Raw genomic sequence first — 22,622 nt, 5'->3', positions numbered from 1 at the left:
TAGGGGGTTCGGCGCTTACAACTCTAGAAACCGGTTTTCTATGCCCGTGGTAGACAGAGCACAAGTATATCTCTTGTGCAGCTCTGTGCTTAGCTTCAAACAAACAAATTATACCAGAAGTATAAAAATGAATATCTTTGAAAGGAAAAACACAATTACGATTAGTTGCCCTAATCGGGCTTTTTTGTATTAAAGTTACTGGTAGATGATCCATTTAAAATTTTCAACTGCATAAAATTTGATACATATAAAAGTTTTGGTGTTTTTTTTCTGTTAATGGTATCAATGACGTATAGATGGCGCTTATTCTGAGTTACATTTTTTTTTTCAAGTTTGTTGAGGAAACTACGGAATAGGGTAGTTGATATTGTGTTTACTTTTAAGTTTTTGTATATTGTTATATATTACTGTATGACAATTTGATTTGGTTTGCGTACATTTCGAAATGCATTTTTCAATTCCAGATACACTGGAACTTAAAGATAGTAACGGAGGAACGTATATGGTACGTTATTTTTATTTACTCATTTAATGTTGATATTAGCATTCGGGAATTATATGCGTGTGGGCGTTTATTTTTCGAATGTACAAAGTAATAGTGCAAGGAGATTTTATAGTCCTTATGCAATAAAGTGTGGTAGTAGTACTACGCATATTACATTTACAGACAATTAAACTTTAATTTAAACCTAATAAATTCAACAGCTCAAAATGAAAGGCGAAGATTAACGTTAATTTTGCACAGTGTTTAGCGATATGTAGAGAAAGATAAAAGGCGACACTTACAAAACCAGTAACAATGATCGCAATAAATTCTTTATCCACAAACCCACCGACAGCATAAAGACTTGCGCTCAAAATTATGTTTTAAACATAAGTAGTTTGATAAATGAATGGCACAAACCTAAGCCAACGTTAGGAAATTCAAAGTTCTATGTATCAAAAGAAACATTATAAAGCTGAAAAGGAGAGGGTATCAGAAGTGTGTATGTGAATGGGAGACAAATTTTAAAACTTAACGGAACAGACTAAGACCTAGAAGTTTTTATAAGTAATTGATGATTTGGTTTCCCTTTTTTAAAAGGAAGGATCAAGAAAAAATTCAAGAAATTTAAGATTATAATTTTTAGGCCTGTTAATAAGGTGTTGAAAGAAAATGAATTAATAAAAAAGTAAGTTTAATGCATCCTGTTTTTGTTTATAATGCTATATGATGAGGCTTTAAAATGGTAGAACTAAGAGATATAGATATAAATTTTGGCAGAGTATGAGTCATCTTCAGTTAAAACAGTTTTTTTTTTTTCTTAACAGGGTTGTTGGCATTTGGAACAGTCTTTGGACATAATAGAGTAAATTTAAGTGAAGGCTGGATAAATACTTGAACAATAAGGACTGTCTTTAAGGTTTTCTGTTCTTTTGAATTTGGTAAAGTAGATGAACCAGTCAGTCCTTAAATTTTATATGGTAAAGGAAGGAAATATTGGTTATAAATGGTTTCTTTGTTTGTTTTTTTGTTCTAATTATTAGAAGGATAAGTTGGATCCATGATGACTTTCTTTTGGGATATTTATGTTTTCTCTTTGTTCATTATATTGATCATTGAATTAAATAGGTTCCTTTACAATTAATTAATATCATGTTTTATGATGGTGTGAGTTGCAGCTTTCTGAGAAAATTATTCTCTCTCATTCAAAAGGTCTTTAACAGTTTTAGTCACTGAACCAGATTATGGAAATTAGTCTCACTTTTGGCATATATATAATTTATGATACAATTATAACATTTAAATTTGGAAATAAGGATTTATTTGTGATTGTTGTTGAAATTAAAAACTTTGACATTTAGTGGGATCTTAAGGATAAAAACAGCAACAATGTTATAAGCTGTATTAAAGTTTGAATTTAAGAGCAAAGAAGATTTATAGAACTTTGTATTCTATATTTTCTGTTACTCTATGATTTTAGTAAAGAAAATTCAGATATCAAAATATAACTTGCATCAAACTCACTAGTAATACTATTAGTATAGTAACGTGCAAACAACTTAATTTAGTCTTAAGTTTGAATTATGTTTTTTATGAGTTCTTCAAAGCCAGCCTGATTACGCTTACACTTAATGGCATTGTTATGATCATTCAAAGTTGCAATACAAACTCTATTTTTACAATATTGTAAGTTTGTCCCCAGTTTTTGTAGTCATTCTGTTTTGTTATACTGACAAAGTTGAACTGGTTACTGTAAAACTATGACAACTAACACTTCAAAGGGTTGGCTCTTTTCAGTAGTCATTCACTGAAGCTTTTAACCACTGCTGTTTTCTTGCATTTCACCTCAAAATATCTAGATCATATGCCAGCATTGTTATTTACATTTTGAAGTACTTGTTTACCTTTATTAGTTGCAGTTATGGTTCCTTGTCATCACTGACATACATGTTCTTTCCACTTGTCTAATTGTGCAGTTTTAACAACTTACATATATAGTTAAACTTATAACATTATTAGTAGAAATTAGTTGATGTCCATTTACTGAAGATTTTCCATTGTATTGTCATTAACTACTATGTATTTCTTTACATATATATTTTCATTGGCTTTGACATTTGTTGTTTGAGATGCTAACACTGAGTTTGTCATTGCTAGTGTTGAAGGCTAGTTTAGTAGATGTTCAAACTTACTCTGGCTCAACAGATGTTACATTCTTTACCAATACAATTTAACAAGCAGTCTATTTTGTACAAGAGCTGGAAGTAACAAAGAGAGTGGAGATTAACAAAGTATGTTAATATTGTTTATATTTGAGATATTATATTATTTTGTAATCATCTTAGAATTTCAATGGTTATAATTAGATTCCTAACTTAGATAAAAACAGTAGGCTGATTGTCACATTATAAATCACTCTTGCATAAAGTTGTAGGGCGTAGCTCTAAAATCCAAATGTTGAATATAAATCAATGGAGATTATAGTTTATTTGAAGACCTATGGTTAGGCCTAAGTCTCATTTTTAATATTGTATTCAGTTTTGAGCTCCTTTAAAAAAAATGTTGAGTTGTTGGAAAGGTTCAAAATAAGGCTACTAGTATGAGTCCTTGGATGGAAAGACTGTCTTATGAGGCAGTTTAAGGTCCTTAAGATGATTTTCTCTTTAGAAAAGAATGGTTAAAGAGGATCTGATTGAAGTATTAAAAAATATAAAAAGTAAAATTGATACATCATTTTCTCCTCTGTGATAAATCTATATCTCCTAGTACTACTAGTATTAAGGTTTGACAGGGTAGAAGTCATTTGCAGATTTAAAGTTTCATTTTTCAAATAGGGTAGTCAGCCTTTGGATTAGCTTAATGTTTGACATGGTAGATTGAAAAGAATTGGAAGGTTCCAAGAGAGAGCTTGCTGGCTTCTTGCAGAGTCAGTGTAGACAGATAGGTCCATTAAATAGAATTGGATGATTTAATGTATTACCTATGAGCATAGATTACATTTAATTAGTGTCATATAAACTAACCAGTTAATCAAAATTCCTCTCAGCATGGATTCATATATGTTGTGAGGGACCACCAAAGGTAGGCTCTGCCTATAGTTTATCTTTTCTGGGATTGAAACATCCACCCATGTCTGTCATGTATGGCAGCCCGTGAGGGGGAGGGAAAAATTCTGTTGATTGAGTGGTATCTAGGACACTGTAGTACATCACTTGTGCCTTGAATTCTTAGACAGGTGACTTTGAGTTTGATCCCTCATAATCATTTGACTGGGAATGTGTGGCTAGGGTCACCAAGTGCTAATGGTGTATGCCCTCAAAGTGTGTTGTGAACATTATGCTTGGGTTTGGGTTTAGTGTTTATGAAACCCTGGTGTGGCTATACTGTCAAATGAGTACAAGTTAAAACTATAGACTCCACATTGTTTGTGTCAGTGGATACTAAGTATTTTTATTTTTCTGATACATCCACTGAATAAAAAAACAAAATTTGTAAATAACCACATGATCGCAGTTTCTGTCAATGTACAGTTGCCATCTCCTATCCTTTCTGTACCTTATTTTTTGATTTTATATTCTGTCAAAAATGTCTCTGTTGTCTCCCTTTTCTGTACAAAAAGACTTAGAAGGGCTTATTGGCTCTCCAAAATCAGTTAATAAATTAATATCAGGGGACCTGTTGGTTGAAACTACATGACTCTATGATAATGACCTTCTGTTAAAGGCCAAATGCATTCAGGGTATGCCTGCTGAGGTTATTCCCCAAACAACTTTGAATTCCTTATAAGGAATCATTGTCAAGAGAGATCTCATTAACAGCCCTAATGTTGAGCTTCTTGTTGATCTCTCCAGTAAAGGAGTAACAGCTGTGAGATTATGTGCATGAAAAAATGGAATTGCAGAGTCACTGATTCTGATGTTTACAGCATGTTCACCTGACAGGCAGGGTATTTAAATAGCACAGTCAGGCCTTACTTTCCTAACTCTTTGATGTGTTAACTGTCATAGATTTTGACAGTTTGTGTAAGTCTATAACTTGTGCTCATTGTGAAAGCAAAGGCTACAATAATAAGTGCCAGTGAGAGCCTTATTGTGTCATCTGCATAGGTTCCCATCTCTCCTGTTTTAAATCATGTACAAAATCTATTGTAAGAAAAGAGATGCAGCACATAATGTTTACAGCTCCCCTTCCAAACTATAGCTATGCAGCTGCACTGTGTTATGTTGTCACAATGTGGGTGGATAAAGATATTTCTTTTCCACTCAGAGTCTTTCTCTACCCACATAAAAGCTTGAAGATGAGTCCCACCATTGCCAACAATAAATGACTGGATTCTCCTTTACTGAGTCTGAGCTGCATGACCATTATTCAATCGTGTCTATGTTCACTAGAATCACTTTCATCTGATGGAGTTCTGCCTTATGTCAGAACCTTTGGAGGTCAATAATTCTATATCAACTAAAACAAAAAAATTGTTATAAATCTAAGCATAAAAGCACTCCACCAATATCTCCAGCAATCTTTAGTTACGAATACCTACTTTTTGACAGTAGAACTGTCAAGGTGTTTCAGATTTAATTTAGATGACACTAAAGCTAAAAAGACAGGTACTGTGACAGACAGATTCATGTTGGTGATGTACTGATGGTTGTCCAGCATGTATTCTCAATGACTGTCCCAGTCACTATACCATAGAAAGCTGTTGCCATCTATGTCTCAACTGATCATACCATCACAATTGATTCACTTTACATGTCACCAGAAAAATATTTCGATCAGAAAGACCTTATGTTTGTATTGACCAATTGCCATCTCCCTTTAACTTTGGAAGCTTGAATGACAATAGTCACCTTATGGGATGGTGATGTTATTAATAAGAATGGTTGCTTTACAAAGCAAATGTTTTTCATTTACAACCTGTTTTCAATATTGGATCACTTATTTACTTATTTTCTTACCTAAAGTTATTATTTTTATTGCAATAGATCTATCTATTTGTTCTCCTTCTATTCTTCCTTGTTTTCCTTGGAAGGTAGACAGTAATAATTCCAAAACCTTTCTTCAAACTACAGTTATTACTTGATTGCATTTGTCTGATTTTTTTATTGCTTTCTCTAGTCATTTATACCCCACTTAATTGCCCTTAGTGATATATGTTTCATGACATTTTACAGGTATGTCGATGCACCCTCTATTATGTTACTGTATGTAAGCACCTGTTCAGATAAAGTATCACTTTTTGTCAACAAAGCATTCACTAAGGGTTTCTCTGTACTACAACCATTGGAGATAACTTGAGTGCTCCTCATGTTGCCTAGTTGGTATTTGGAAAAAAAATAAAATTTTCTTTTTCAGTTGGCAAGCTGATATACAGCATGAATTACTGGATTATTATTTCTGGCATGAAAGCAAATCAGGTCTTTCTTATCCCACCTCTGACATCTAGCATCTGTGAACAGTGTTTAAGGTGTCATTTTCAGTTGAGGCTGTTCATGATCTTATTCATAGTGAGATAGAGATATATTTGGTCCAGTGGAGTATTTCTAGAGGGCTCTGGAGTAGCACTTCATTGCAATCCTGGAAATAATTTAGATTTTCATTTTCCAGTGCTTTCCTTTATTCTTCTGGCTTCTCAGGAGGTCAAATTGGGATCATCTATCTAGGCTCCTTTTTTGTAAGTTGAGCTAGTGTGAGATATTTTTGGTTTTTGTTTTAGTTGCTTTTGAGTTTGTGCTTTTTTGATGGGGGAAATGTCTGAGGGTGAATGTTCCATTATCCCATGATATTGTGGTTCATGCAATGAGGTTTATTGCTCTTTGGTTTGTCCACCACATTTGTCAGAACAATGTGCTTTAGCTTAACACCACCAGGTGGACATGTATTTAGACTCTCAAAGAATATACTTGCTCCTGGAAATTTGTGGTTGAAGAATTGAGTTTGTGGTCAATCTGAATAGCTCACAATTTTCTAGGATTTATCTGACCCTAACTATGATAACAAGATATATATCATCCCCCCAACTTTTGTCAGAAGCCTCTAAGTAATCACCATATCAATTTGGTGACAAGTTGGGACCATTTACAGCATCTGTATTGGTTTGATTGTCAGCTTCTGCATTTCCTCTAGATTCTTAGCTAGTATGTTGTTGGGATTTGTGTGTTTGAGGGGTGTAGAGATGTGTTGTTGTTCATCTACTGGTAACTGCTGTTTAAGAGTTATGTGAGGCCTCCTTCCTCCAACCCTTGATTTTTGTAAATAATTGAATGCCTTTGGAATAAAGAATTGATGTTGCTCATTTGTATTCATCCCTATTGTCATTAGCTTCTTGACTTTCCTTGGCTCTTAAAGGATGCCATAGTTCTATTGCTATTTGAGCACCCTGACCCTTTACATCAGCCCCTGGCATTGGAACCCAGAACAGATTCCATTCATATCCACAAGATTCTTTTACTTGGTCAAAATGTCACCAGAAGTTGAATTGACTACTGTATGACTTGGGGATCTGTGGGAAATTGGCTCTGAGACTTTCTGAGTTTATGGAAAACCTTTACCACAGATCCACAGAAACTACAAGTTCTTGCATCAGGATTGGGCATTCAGTTCATATGTTTACCACAATTATCCACTCAATCTGTAGTGTTTCTACCTCTTACAGATTCTCAGAGCTATCAGAGATTTGTTGGTCAAGGGGACAATGGAGAGTCATTCCAGTTCTTTCAGGATTTTATTTGTCATTTTGTTGCACTCAAGATGACAGGAGATTGAAATCAGGTCATTGATCTTTCTCATCTAAGTCGATTTCTAAATCATCCAAGGTTCATGATGGAGTCATTCCTCACTCCACATTGGCATTTTTTTTTATCAGGACTGTGGATGGCCATATTTAATGTTGTTGATACCTGTATGCTCATTCCTATAATAGAGCTGTCCTGCAACTATTTGTGTTTTGTACACAAGGATCAATGCCGCAGTTCAGAACTCTGCCTTTCAGACTAGCATTGGCATCATGTCTGTTTTCTAAACCTGTATATGCACCATTACATTGATGACTGGTTGTTACTGGCATCATTACATCTGTTGGTAGAATGTCAAACTCAGATTCTACTGTCAGAAGCAACAAAGGTAGTCATTATCAGAATCAAGAAATCTGTTCTCATCCTCAAAGCAGTATATCATCCATCTGGATATCTTTTTCAACATGTCTCAGTCTGGCTCAGCCAACTGCTATCTGGCTCAAAAAAACAACTGCTATGGATAGTGCAGTCTGACACTTACCTCTCCTCTCCCACTGCATGGATGGTTATTTCTCTTTTGGGGATGTGGATGTCACTTAAATCCCTCATTTCTTTGAAATAGGTAGAAAGTGTCACAAGACATATATCTCCAAGGGTAAATAAGTGGGAAATAAAAGACTGGATGAGGGTAGGAAAAAACATTTGATCATTTCTTAGATGGACAAAGGAAGGAAACCCTAGTGCCTGAGTAATAGCTGTTGTGTGATAAGTGGTACGTATTATTGGAAATACATTTTCAATGTAAATAAATGTTAACTTTCTCATAGTTCTGAGAGAAATTGGCCATAGTAAGTGCTATCCAACTCATGCCTCTTTCAAAGCTGAAGATGTCTGAGTGGTACTTTTTCACCTTTTTCTCAAGAGTTGATCCTGTTGTTTTTAGCATACCTCCTGCTAATGTCAGCAGGAATACATTGTATATTGAGTCTTTGATTCAATTGCCACTGTCACTAATCTTGCTTGCCATGTTCTTGATATAGTTTTACAAGGAAAATTGGAACCATGGTTTAATTAATCAGTTTTAGTAGTTGGTTAATCAAATGTAGTTCATTACTGAGTCCTTAGATTGATTTATTAACAAATGCCACCAATCATTCACCATTAATATAGTGTACTAGTTTTTCCTATTTGAAAAAAAAAAGTTTTTCCATATGATTTTTGCAGATTTATAAAATTACCTGGGTATTTCAACTTGGAGGTCAAAAACCATGGTTTTACTGTGTTATGCATGCCATTTTAAGCTTATTGTCAATTTGTGTAGTTCAAAAATAATTACTTGTTTTTAACCACTTGTTTTGGTTTTACAGCTTGTTACCTGGGTATTGAAGTTTAAAAGATATTCTAAATATTTAAGTATTTTATTTAAGTATTTTTATTTAAAAACCTACAACTGAAGTAAACATTTTTATTGGCTTCTTAAAGAAAACATTGAAGTGAAATATTTTTACAAGTTTTAAATTGTAAATTCATACCACTTCTGCATATAAAGATATTTTATTTGCAGAAGTTTGTAGTCTGTAGAAACTTCAAGTTTCAAAACTATTTAATTAGTTGTTTGCAATGCAAACTGTATGTCATGTCTTGAAATGACACTTCCATACATTCTGTTTTAGTTAACTGTTTATAGATGTTAGTTCTGTATATAAAAATCATATCAGATATGTTTTTAACCATTGTAAAAAATAAAACTTGTACTTTTGTGAACTTGTTTAAATAGAATCAATATATTAGTTGTTATTCCACCTGTAATTGTTTTATTTTCTATTTTTTTAGGGGTACAATATCCACATCAATGGGGCTTATCACTGTACCATTCGATATAAACAGTTACACAGTTTTAATGAACAGGTAACTTTGAAATTATGTGTGTTAAAATATAAATGTTATAGTTCTTCATAAGAAAATGATTGAGCAGCAAGATGCTAACAGTCAATTATACTTTCAACGAGACTTTAATATTTCCTTTCTGTTTATATGTATGTATTTATACAGTCAAGTTTAGCATACATTTCAGTGAGACCTTTTGTCAATTTGGATTGTTTTTCTGCTATTGTTACGTTTATTCACATAACAAACAAGTAACTTGAATATTATAAACTTGTTTTGTTATTCATTTACTATTACTACTAAATATGCATGATCTGATAAATAGTTGACTAATGCAACCTGGTTCTCATATTTTTTCCCTTACTCATTATGATTTGTATGTAATCTGATGAATAACTGGTTAAAATGGTTTCATTTGAGCTTATATTTTTCATTATTGTATATGGATTATTGAATAACAAGCTGATTCAAAAATCTAGTAATGTTGTGTATCACTTATGCACAAGATGATACACTTACAGTAAGTTCATAAAGCAGTTGTTTTTTTGTCATTAAACAAACTAATGAACTGGAGCAGCAGGAATCTGTTATCATTAAAATACATGTATATGTTCAACACATGCACAGTTAGGTAAGCACATTGGTTGAGTTTCTACCATTTGATGTATAATATAGTCTTAAAAATCATCTTAGATTTTTTGTATTGCTGTTGGCTTACCTGATACTGATTTGTATTGTGTATTTTTTTTATGATGTTTCATGTTTCATGAATGATTGTATGACAGCCTAACAATGCATTTTGATGTGGAAAATATTCACTTGAATATTAAGAAATGATGTAATAAAAGCATGAATTCTAATGTGTTTATTGAATGCTGAACATTAGGATTTGCACCTGCAGTAATTCATAAACAGATTTACACATTTTTGGAATCTAAATAATATTTTTATTTTGATCAAAAGAATGCATAAAATGAAAGTACACTGGTCATGACACAGCTGTGTTATTGTTATAATGTACTGTATAATATGATTAGTAAACTGGAATTTACAGCAATTGTCTGTTGTGAAAACCTAAGCTTAATGCTTCTGAGTTGTTTTCTTTAGTTGGTAGATTGAGCATGATGTTTGGAGTTTTTCCCCAGTGACTTTTGAATGTGCACTTACTTGACAGCTATAAGGTCTGATAGCATATGTTTAGCTCTCTCTCTATCCACAGACATTGTGCTTTATGCAGGGAAGTTTGCTACACAGTTATGAGATAGGACAGCTCGGCTTTTAACCAACATGATTGTTAAAATTATGTGATTTAGCTTACCACCACGAGGTGGATGTATATTGTAACTTAAATACTACATGTGCTCCTCAAAATTAGAGGTACTGAGGTGGAACTGGTAGTTCACCTGAATAGATCAGTGTCCTTTAATGGGAGAGAGGTATATCTACGGACTTACAACTTTAACATCCAGCATGTTTTTCTAAACACTAAATCAAGGTAAAGACTTTCTGGTTCTCCAACTTCATTTACTGATCACCTGGAAGTATTGTTATCATGCTCATTGTTTCAATTGTCAGCTTCTATATTCATCCTTGTTGTCATTCATCTGGACTTTTATTGGATCATACAAGGTGTCATATTCCCCTTTTTCAAAGGTCTTGACTCCCAACATCAATCATCTCTGTATATGGATACCAAGAATAGATTCTGTCTATATTCATGAGTTTCACTGCTCAGTTGGAATGCCACTAGTGGTGTCGGGATTTATATGCCTTCAGGATATTTTGGAGGGGTCTTGGCTCCAAGAATTTCTGGATATGGAGTAATTTTACCTTCATATTCATGATGGCCATTATAGATCCTTTAATTGGGATTAGCCCTGCAATTCACATTTTCAACACCATTATCTAACCTGTAGGGTTTTCTTCCACAGATACTTGGAGTTTGGAATTTAGATCTATAATTATCAGAATCTGGTTGTTCTAGGAGTAGAGAGAAAGTGTTGTACTAGTTCTTCCAGGGTTTTATTCACATCAGTTGTTGGGTTTAAGATGTAAGAAATGGATGTCCATTTTTTGATTTTTCTCATCTATATCAATACTTAGATTCTTTAAGCTTCACAAGTGATTCACACTAAATCTGAGTTGACTTTTTGTTACTAGGATTGTGAATGTTGAAAGTCAGTACTGATTTTATTCGGCTCCTATCTGCATGTTGCTGTAATGGAGGTATCACCAGCCATTTTGACACTTTTTGTGTACAGTGGTCAGATATTACAGTTCAGAGTTATTACCATCTACCTAGCTTCAGCACCATGTATGTTCACCAATTGATGAACATCATTTCACTGAATTGTTCAATTTTTTTATTTACAATCTTTCTTAGATCTTGAAGGGTGTTTAAGTCAAGACAATACTAAGATATAGGTTCTGCTAGCACCTCATCTAGAGATCATATGTTTATGAATCTCTTTCTTACATATATGGAGTGCATATTTCAACAGTCAGGAATTCAATGGTCTGTGCACAATATTTGTCTTTCTTGCTCTTCAAACAGTGATGTTTTATGGTCTGGGCTTATTAAGGAAACATCAAATATCTTCAGGTGTCACTTCAACAGTTTCATAATGATGTCTTGTTTTTATCATAAAAGGACACTTGGCCCAAGGATCCATGTTTTCAAATTTTGGAACTTTTTTTTTTATCAGGATCAATCACCCTTTCAGCTTGCTATATTCAACATCTAATGATTGAAGTACCAGATTAATTGTCTTGTACCAACCAGATTCCCCAACAAGAGATGCTACATTGCAAGGTTTTCTGTTAGATAAGCTCAGCTTTTAAAACACTGATAATTTACTGTTGATACACCCATGGTCTATGCAGATGCATTCTTTATGGATAATGCCCTCCACCTTCTCAATGTGGAATTCCAGCTATAAGTGGTAGTGGAAGTATGTATGTGTGTTTTGGAAGTTAACATTTTCCTAACTTACCTCTCTCTCACACTCTCCTATACTTTCTCCTCACAGAAAGCCAGTGTTAAGAAACTATGGATTGAGTCAGTTTTGAAAAGCAATAACATGAAATGAGTGATGTACTTTTATTATATTGTACCAAGATAGAGGTCATGTTGATTTGGTAGAGAGCATTATGAGGCAAATATTGCCAAGGGCAATTAAGTGAGGTATATAAGATTGGACCAAGCAATAAAATTGGCCCAATGCTTAGAGGTATGATTGAAAATATATTTTCAATTTAGCAAAATGTTAACTTTGACCTGCATAGCTCTGAAAGTGAATGTCTGTTTGTTAGTAGTTACTAGTCTTTTTATTATTTTTATATAACTTTGGGTTTATACATATGAGCTTAATCTGGAGAGTTAACGATTATTTTTTTTCCCAGTTTTGTGCCTTGAAGCAACTGTGAATTTTAGACATCGGTTTCTGATAAAATCCAGTACACAGTAGTTTAAAATATTAACACAGCAAATACTAAAACCTTTCATAAGGTTTAACTTTTAAAAGATACAGTAAAGAATGAAACAAAGTGAAAGTTTTAGAAAGTTCATTTAAAACCAGTTTTAACAATTAACTGTATAATAATACCTTGTTTGTGTGCCTGTTATGAAAATCATGTGTGTACATGCATGTTTAATTGGGAAGATGCTCTTACATTATCATTGCAGATGATACTGAATGTTATAATATTAGACTAACAGAGACCTACAAGACAAAGACACTTGCACTCAGATTATTGTCTCATTACAACAGTACTTCTTTAAATATGGAATATCTAGAGTAATACAAAAAAGTTCTATTCACAGGCACTGAAATCTTGTCATACTATAATTGTGCTGTCAACACACCTTATAAACATGTGCAGTAAGAATTTTGCCCAGAAAAACAGTGCAAGCACCTACTTGTGTCAGAGAGCTGATAGTTCAATGAATATATCAAATAGAACTGCTCTACAAATGAAAGAATAACAAAAAAAAGATGGATATAAATATTCTTTATTAACTATTTAGCACAATGACATTAAAAGCCTCAAGTTTTCAAAAAGGTCTGTTAGATCCTGGAATAACATTATAAGTTCATTTATAGATAATATTAAGTACAGTATAGTTTAGTCCTAACTAAGCTAATGTATAAAAAAACATACATGGTACAGTGTTAACTTATCTTTTTACCTGACTTAGGCCTAACATTAGTTAAGGTTTTATAAAGTATGATCTAAATTTAATAAATTTAATTTAATCTAAATGTAATTCATTTCATTTGAATTATTCTACAAATCTTTTTTTAAAGAAATACTGTTGCAATAAAGATACCAATTTGACAACAAACATTTTACAAGTCTCTGGTAGTAACACCATAATGTATAAATAATTGGTGACTTAATGAAAACCAGAGTGAATGAAACAAACTATCAGAAGACTTGAAATTTGAGAAACTAGTTTTAGCATATTCAGTCTCGAATTCTTGTCTGCTTGTTCCATTTACTGTGTTTTTTTTCACTAGTTGCTACAAATGATATTGTGTAATTTTATTACTATTCATAAATGAATCTTCCAGTCAGGAAATTGTGTGTTACACAAAACTACCTATAACTGTTAAAGATACATGCATGACTTTGAAAATGCAAGATAGCATTAAAAATAAATTACCAAATTTGTCACCTCTCAACCATTTTTGTTTTCATCCCCCGTTTCCACATGGAGGTTTTTTTTCTCCTTGGTGATTCTTTTCATCAAGTCTTTTGATGAATTAGGTTAATATTTCAGACATCTTTTTCCACATTGTGATTGCCCTGTCTTCCAGACATTTTTTTCTTTCATTCATCATATCTTCCAGTTGTTTCCTTGTCTTTTTTTGACATATCATCTACTCTGTCTTAAATTGCGTCATGGAGCATCCATCCACCTCATTCATGAATTATAACTGATGTTCCATGATTACATGGATGGTTGGCTTTTCCTCACCTCTTCTTAGGAGGGCTCCTTTTCTTACATCTGCATTCTTTTACAAGAAGCTGCATGGTTGGTCTAGTTTGTCAAGTCTTTCTCTCATGCCCACCCTATATTTGATACATCTGGGTGTTTTATCACCTCCCATCTCAGTCAGGCTTAAACTTCACCATTTCATCTACAAGTAGTTGAATATCTTGTCAGTGAGTTTTGTGCTTGTCTTTTACAAATCTATGCATAAGGTTCTTTTGCTGTTGGGCCTCTTGATTTTCTCAAGCCACTCATTCCTTTAAGCTACCTACACATGCATCTACTTCAATGAAAATTGCAGGACCTTTCTGAGATCTATTACTCAATTGCGTGCCTCTCCTCATATCAGGGACTTGTTTTATCCCCTTGCCACTTCCCAGACCAGATCTTCAGTTATTCACAGATGCTTCTTTGTGGGGCTGGGGCATATTTAAACAACATGACTTAACCATTTGGACTACAGAGAAGCATTCATCTCATATTAGTAAACTTGAACTTTCCAATGTTTATCAGGAATGGTTGCATTTCTTCCAACTTTTCATGGATCTGTTGATCATAATTCACTCTGACAATTCTGAGCTTGTTTTTTTTTAAATCAATCATCAATGGAGGTGCCAGTTACAAGACTCTTTACTTTTACACATTAAACCTGCAGCTTTGGGCTTAGATTCATCCTGAGGCTTGTTCTATGCTTGGGGGTTCTGAACTTTATAGAAGATCACCTCTTTCTTAGCTGGACAAGATTCTGCCCATAGAGTGGTCTCTCCACCCTCAGAATGTTTACTGGATTTGCTCTCAGTTGAACACACCTCTCATCAATATCTTCAGCACTCCTTTCAACACCAAACTTCTCTTTTGTTCCCCATTTCCTCATCATTTCTCAACCTCTGAGCCTGGCAGTGAGTGTTTCCAGCTAGGACTAATTTTACCTTTTCTGTATGCCTATATTCCTCTTCTTTCTCATGTTCCTGCTTTGATACACAATACTCCTTGTCAGGTTTTGTTGGTGCCTCATTTTTCACCAGCTTGACTGTGGTTTCCTCTGCTTCACCAGTTGGCATCTAGGCCCCTCTTCCTCTGTTCCAACCACATGTCTCTGTTTCACCCAAAGGTGTAATTTGTTCATCTTCAGGAATTTGTGTCATACACTGTCCTTAGAGCTATACTTTGCAATGATGGATTTTTTTTTCTTTCATTTCTGTTTTCCTTAAACTGTCCATCTACCAACAGAAAAAATGTTTATTGACATTAGTCCATCAACCACACCCTCTGAACATTTTTAGTCTAACCCACCTTTTGACATTTATCACATAATTGCTTGACCTATTGTTGATTATCAGGTTGTTTATCAACTTTGTTTTGCTTTCTTCATTAATGTCAGGGTTTTTGTCCCCTGTCCTCTTTACTTCTGTTATGGTCTTACCTCCAGTCTGTATACCTGATCAATTTCATATTTTTGAGCATGTGCATCTTACTCTCTGCTAATAATATTGCACCATCTATATTGGTGTAGCTAGCTCTCTTTGCTACTTCCACTCAATCCTAACTTTCTTAACTAGCACAACATTGTTGAGACATGTTTTGCACATGTGACTACTTGCCTTATTGGCACTTCAAATTATTTTTTAACAGTTTTGTTTTACTATGTTTGAATTTGTTTCTTGCTATCAAATTTTAGAAGATCTTAGTGTGAATTTCTGATCATATCAACTATGGAAATTTCCGTTATAGTTTAAAATGTTTTTTTCTGCAGAGGAAGTACAGACCTTAATTGCAGGGAGCTAAATCAATAAGTCCAGCCAGCAATTTCTTCTTTTCACTGTGATAATGTTTCTGCTGAAAAATACTATCAATGAGAAGACAGTTTGGACTATGTTTTTTTGGCATCTACATATTTTGGTCTGTCACACTTCTCACCAATTGCCATGCCTCCACATCATACATTTTGTTGATGAATTGTTCATCTTCCCCTTTCTCCAGGTCTCTCAGGAGTTCTGTATTTTCAACATGTACATTTCACTGCTGGTTGATATACCTCTGGTAGGCATGGAGTAGATGCTCTTTTGTGTTGCTTTACCCTTAATTAAACATGGGAGAATTAAGTATTTCAATGTCATTAGTGCTTGGACTTTGGAAGTTCAATGTTTGCATGTTCATTGTCACCTGAGTTACTTTATCCAACATCTTCACTCTATAATTCTTTGCACTCTTCTTTCTATGGATGACCAACTCCTTCTTGCTTCTTCTTGTTCACAGTTCAGAGACCACATGCTTCTGCTCCTTCAGGACTCAGTGTGAGTGGGATTTCTGATGAAAATGGGTAAGTCAATTCTTACCCCTCTAAATAACCCATTCATTATTTTGTGAAGGCTCAGCCTTTTTCTCTTTGTCTTCAGGTTTGGGGCAAGTAGTTCATATGTCTCTCACCTCACATTTCTTACAGTTTGAAATATTTTATCTCTTTGGGGATGTGGGCTTCCTTGAATGCTCTCTTTCCCATGGATCAGCCTTATATGCATTCCTTTGATGGACACTCTTACATCAGTGTAACTTCTCCTTAATTCTCTAGCTTTGTGGTCAGAATGAGACCAGCTATAGTGGAGGTGCTGCTTACTCCACCTCATCTGGATTTATATCTGTTCATGGATTCATCTTTTGAGAGTTGAGGTTTTTATCTATCTCACCTCTTGAGAGACTTCACAACTATGGTCAGTCAAGAAGTCTCTCTCCATATCATCATTTGTGATCCTTTTACAGTCCATTGAGTTTTATCTCTCCTGTGTGTTGTGGTATGGGATATGGTACATTCCAACATCTTCACAGTGGTCCTTCATATCACAGAGCTAAGTGCCAATTCCATGTTTCTGTGCTATCCAATCCTAAATCTCCTTCCTAGACCTACAGTCACCACATTGTAATCTTACTTGCTTTTTTTTCTGGCTCATTGACATTGATGGTGGATTGATTATGTCTTCCCAGCAAGGTTCTCTTCATGGAAAGGTACCTTGATCCAAAGATCTTCAGGTGGGTTTATTTTCAGCTGGGAACACTTCATATATGCCTTTGTGACTTGCTGGAACACAAACTTCCTTCCCTTTAGTCTCTTGTTCCTCATCTTCTAATGCTGGGCATAGTTGCAATCTGTCAAGATTGGAGGGGTCTTTACTTTTAGTTGGCTTATCTCTAGAGTTTTGTTTTTATTCCATACCACTCTGCACTTCATCCTACTTGTGGATTCCTCTTGATTGCCACAACCATCATTTCCTTTTTACTTTTCAAATCTCTCATACTCTCACTTTTGTCTTGATCTCTGTCAACCTCAGTCATACTTTGTTCATCCAGACATCAATCACCAAACTCTGTCTTCACACATCACTTTTGTCAGGTCCATGGGTTGAGACATCTTTATGTTGAATCTTTCCTTTCCTATTCCATTAGACCTTCTTCAAAGACTGTTTACCTACAACACTGGTCTACTTTCTGCCTTTAGTCTATTTGATGTGGCTTACATCCTTCCCACTTTTACATTCCTAGTCTATCACATTTCTTCACCTGGTTGTCCGACAAAGGCTTGTTAATTTTGACTTTTTTTAGCTATCAGCAGCATTGTCAAACACATTCCATTTCTCCAAAATTTCTTTAGGTATTATCTTCCCATCTCTTTTCTCATTTTTAATTTCTTTAAAGTTATGTGTCCTCCATGTTCCTTTGATTTGTTTGATTGGAATCTCAGTGTGGCCCTTTATGACCTTTCTCATTTTTCCTTTGAACCTTTTTCTATGTATTCTACATACCATCTCACTCTCAAGACCTATTTCCTTTTCCTCTTTGGTTGCTTACATTGTTGTTTCAATATTTGTGCCATAAATGATACCTGCATCCTTTATCATTCCTCCTATGTTATTCTCTATACCCTGTCTCATTTGCTGTTTTGATTCATGAACTCATTAGGCTGGCATATCAGTTTTATCCATAGAAAGTTACTGTATCCACAACATATCCTATCATCAAATTCACTAAATCACTATGACCTTGGTTGCATGCCTTCAACATCCTTTGGAAGAGATTATCCTATGTAACACAAATTTTGTTCCTGGATGATATGTGTTATTTCTTAATTGCTTATGTTGTAAAAGTACAGAAAATGGCCATTATTTACTTCAAACTTTGCTTTAGTGACCTGGATAATGAAATTTAGAAATTAACCTATTTTCAATGTAAAAATGGGCAAATTTGCACATTTTCATTTACATAAGGTCTGAATTAAAACAACATATGAATCAAGATTTACATGTATTTATACTAAAGTTATACAAAAATGTTTAGAAGTGAGTAGTTTTCAAGATTTGCAACTGTAATGTAAATCACTTTCACGTAGCAGCCCCCAGATAGTCTCTCGTCATGTTTTTGTTACACACTCCTTGGTAGCGGCATTCAAAGCCCAGTATATCTTGGTGAAAGTGCTTGCCTTGCTCCTCTGAGTATGCTCCCATGTTTTTTTTGAATTTATCAAGGTGAGCATCAAGGATATGGACTTTCAGGGACATTCTGCAGCCCATTTTGTTGTAGTTCTTCACCAGAGCCTCAACCAGTTCCACATAATTTTCGGTCTTGTGATTGCCCAAGAATCCCGAATCACTGCGACAAGGCTGCCCCAAGCTTTGTTTTCCTTCCAACTGAGCTTCTTCAGGAATTCTGTGCACTCCAGGATCTTCTTTGTGATAGTATCTTCCTCTAGTGAATGTTGTCTTCCTCCTGTAGTGATTTTACCCAAATCCCTTTGCTTTTGACTGAGATAAGTCTTATGTCTTCATTTCATTTATGTTTTTATTTTATAAATCCCAAATTTAACCACTTATGATGGGATCCTACTCTGTGGCAGGTGTTGCCTGGTTGATTATGCTTTAATTCAAATCCACACTGTTTAGTGATTGCACTATAATACTGACTGTTGATGGGCTGTTATACAAGTCTACTGGTAACTTATCCAGTAGTATATACATGTGTGTTATTAGATATACTTAAGTTTCACTCAGGTGTAGACCACTATTCATGGACTTCAAGAGTAAACCACAATGGAATTTTGCCAATTCTTACCAACATTTTGAAAAACAGTGATTCATAGACATCCATTGCACTTTCTCCAGTGTAATGCTCCTCTGGTCTTCCCACCATGTTAAGTACCCTCCTTTTTTTTTCTTCCATTTTTAATGTTTTATTGAATATAGAATTTAAAAAGTTGGTACTGAAACACCAATGACAATTTATATAACACCAATAGAGGAAAGACAAAAATGTGCAGTTCCCAACCAATTTAAACTCTACATAAACTGGACATACAACCAACAGAAATATAAATTTATTTAAAAGAAATAACATGCCTGCTATGAAATTACCCACATATGAAAAGAAACTTAAAATAATGTGCCTGCAGAAAATCAAAACTGGAACAAAATTACAAATAAAATATGTTCTCTCCTGAGATAACAAATGTTTCTTGAATAATCAAGCAAGTATATATTTATGAAATTTGTAATATTTCATTGGTGTGCATATAACTTTTTATTATGCTGTTATTAATACATATACTGATCAAAATAAAATGAGAATTTTTCATATAAAGTAACTATTATGAAATACCATACATAAATCCTAAAACTATAATAGACTTATAGTAGACAGTTGCATTCTTTTGACTCAGAAGTAGTAAAGAAAAACAATAACAATTGAATTAACAATACATGCATAACAAAGACAGAGATTACTGTATGGTAAACCAAAGTTTATAAAGAAAGAATGATGAATGTTGTACTTCAGACTAGTGATATTTTATTCCAATCATCAAATGAAAAAGATGCAGTTAGACTCAACCAACTATAGTAATTGAAGAACATAAATCACTAGAAATTGCTCGAATACTAAAATATACTTACACTATCTCACTCAGTCTTTTGTAGGTCACTTGAACAACTTTTATTGTAAGTGGATAATATAGCACTGTATTCTTTGCAGATACTTATTTAAAAATAGCAAACACTGGGATACATTCTGATCAAATGTAAACATTTTCAGTGAAGTTATAGAGGTACATGTGTGCCTCATTCATCAAATATAAATAAATTTCACAAGTTGGGAAATTTCTTAACCCTTGTGCTTTTCTTATGTATAATAAATAGTTATTGTCTTATACTTCTGCAGAGACTATAATATACATATTTTAAATAATTCATCAATACAGCAAAATGTATGCTATAAAAAATACTTGTTCAGTTAGTAGTCATTAGAACTTAAATTTATAATTTTACTTTTTTTTATCCACCCCTACCATAAAGGTTCATGAGATGTGTAGAATGAAGTTCCATATCTCTGTTTGTCTATCTGTTTATAGACATTTCTTTTTCTTATAATACCGAGGATATATGGTTCTAAACAAAATATGTTAATCAACCTTTACAGCTCTTTTTCTCTTTGTGATTAATTTTGTGGGTTGAAAGACTGAGGTCACTATTTAAGAAATATAAATTTGGTTTCTGGATAAAAGACAAGAACAAAATATGCAAAAATACCATAATCATGAACACATCAGAACTAAATAAAAAAACAAATAGTTGAGAAAGAACCAGCCACTTTTACTGAATTAAAATTTGGAAAATCTTTTCAGTTTAAAGTTTCAAACTATATTTCATGAATTATTTTAGAGACCAAAATAAGTTGTTATTCTAATGCTTTTCAAGTGCAGTGTCAGCAATAAAGAATTAATGTGATTCATAAGTAGAAGTTTAAAATTCACAGGATTACATGTACATGTAAGTCCACATTAGAAAGAGCAGATTAAATTGCAATTTGTTGCTTAACTGTAAGCTGATTGTATGTACTTGCAAGTAACTAGAGGTAACATGAACTAAACTGACAAGTCACACTACTTTATAGCAAAATATAAATGTTCTGTTATGTTTTACTTGTTTGTATTTAAATTATACTTCTCAGAATTAAGCTAACAGTGGTTGTGGATTCCTGGTAAATATATGAATGAACTGTTTTCAACTGTTTTTTATTATGCTCTAGTTAAAGAAAGAGTACAGGTCTGTACGTTTGCCCCAGTTTCCTCCAAAAAAGCTTCTTCCTTTATCACCTCCTCAGCTAGAGGAACGTCGAGTTTTATTGGAGAAATACATTCAGACATGTAAGTTTACAAGCAATTTTCATGAGTACACAGTTTCATTATTAAAAAAAAAATTCTAATAATTATAAATTATTTTTAGTGCTTTATTTTCTTCCTAGCAATGTTTTTTTTTAAATATAGATGAATGTCTGAAAATAAACAAAAATTAAAAAGTAATTGCTAGCAGTCATATTTTTTTCCAGATTTTAATGATGTATTGCATAATATATATATATATATACTGAATAACATTAAAGATCACATCAAAACTAAACCCTATGCACATGAGTGTGGGTTAAAGTGTGAGTGGCATCTGACATGGTATTATTATTTGATGTTAGAGTTATAAACTATTCCTTTTACCCTACATTGCTAATTTAGCAACAGTTAGTGATAGAGAAAAGTAAATACTTTACACAGTATACAAAGATCATGAAACAAACTGTAAATATACATTTTGCTGCTTTTATATGTGCCAAATACAATATGCAAAATATACAATGAACAGTATTATTCTTCACATAAACTTTGCATTGCACCTCAACTTGTTAATCTGGTTCAGATTGATGTCGTCAGTTCACAGACACATCTTGAGTACAGATATCTATGTTACTCATTTGGATTGTTATGTAGAGCGTACTTATATGGTTTACTCAAAGTTTGTCATATTTTGTTTATATACAGTAAATTTGGAATTATATTCAGTATTCCTTCTCTGATACAGAGTTGGTCCACTGGACTGAGCCCATGCATATTAGGTTAAAGGATAAACATTTAATTGGATTAGAAAGTTATACATTAATAAAATTAGAAAAATCAATGTGTTTTTAATTATCTTCCCTTTTGTGAAATACCACAGCTTATTTGTTTGAAAGTAAATACCCCATTTTGTCTTCTGATTTCCTTTGTGGTTATTGTTTCTCTGTAATATTGAGGTGGTATATGACTGTGAAGAATTTTGACAAATGTGCAAACTGTCAAAGATGTTCAGCAATTGGATTAGGTAGTGCAGAAACAAGGAGCAGTAACTTTTAGTGTATTCAGTTCCTTAATGATAAAAGTGTGGACATTTATCAAACACCTAAACAACTTGAAGAAAGCTGAGAAAATCCAGCAATGTTACATAATGACTGTAAACTGTACAATATGGGCATTAGAAAGTGATAGCCATTGGCCATAAATTCAGCATGATGTCAAGAAGACTGTATCATCATCATAATGCAACTCTTAGCTTGTTTGGACTCTGTTGAGGTCACTAGAATTGGAAGGCATTATATTAAGTGCCCATTCTTTTCACAAATGTATTTCAATTTCATACCCACATGTATATCACTGACTGAAGATTTCATTTCTGGAGAT

General features: G+C 33.6%; 1 protein-coding gene across 1 annotated transcript in view; it reads left to right on the top strand.

Annotated features, from left to right (window-relative positions):
• The first annotated feature begins 310 nt into the window (after positions 1 to 310).
• Positions 311 to 22,622, top strand: part of LOC143223557 (sorting nexin-17-like) — a 50,757-nt gene continuing 28,445 nt past the window's right edge. The window contains exons 1-3 of the mRNA XM_076451659.1: positions 311 to 505; positions 9,052 to 9,126; positions 21,167 to 21,284. Of these exons, the coding sequence (XP_076307774.1) occupies positions 446 to 505; positions 9,052 to 9,126; positions 21,167 to 21,284 (253 nt within the window). The 5' untranslated portion in view covers positions 311 to 445. The remainder of the gene's footprint in view (positions 506 to 9,051; positions 9,127 to 21,166; positions 21,285 to 22,622) is intronic.

Source organism: Tachypleus tridentatus, chromosome 8 (assembly GCF_004210375.1).
Source record: "Tachypleus tridentatus isolate NWPU-2018 chromosome 8, ASM421037v1, whole genome shotgun sequence".
Taxonomy (NCBI): Eukaryota; Metazoa; Arthropoda; class Merostomata; order Xiphosura; family Limulidae; genus Tachypleus; species Tachypleus tridentatus.
Note: the sequence above shows the minus strand (reverse complement) of the source record. Positions and strands in the feature narration are given on the sequence as shown.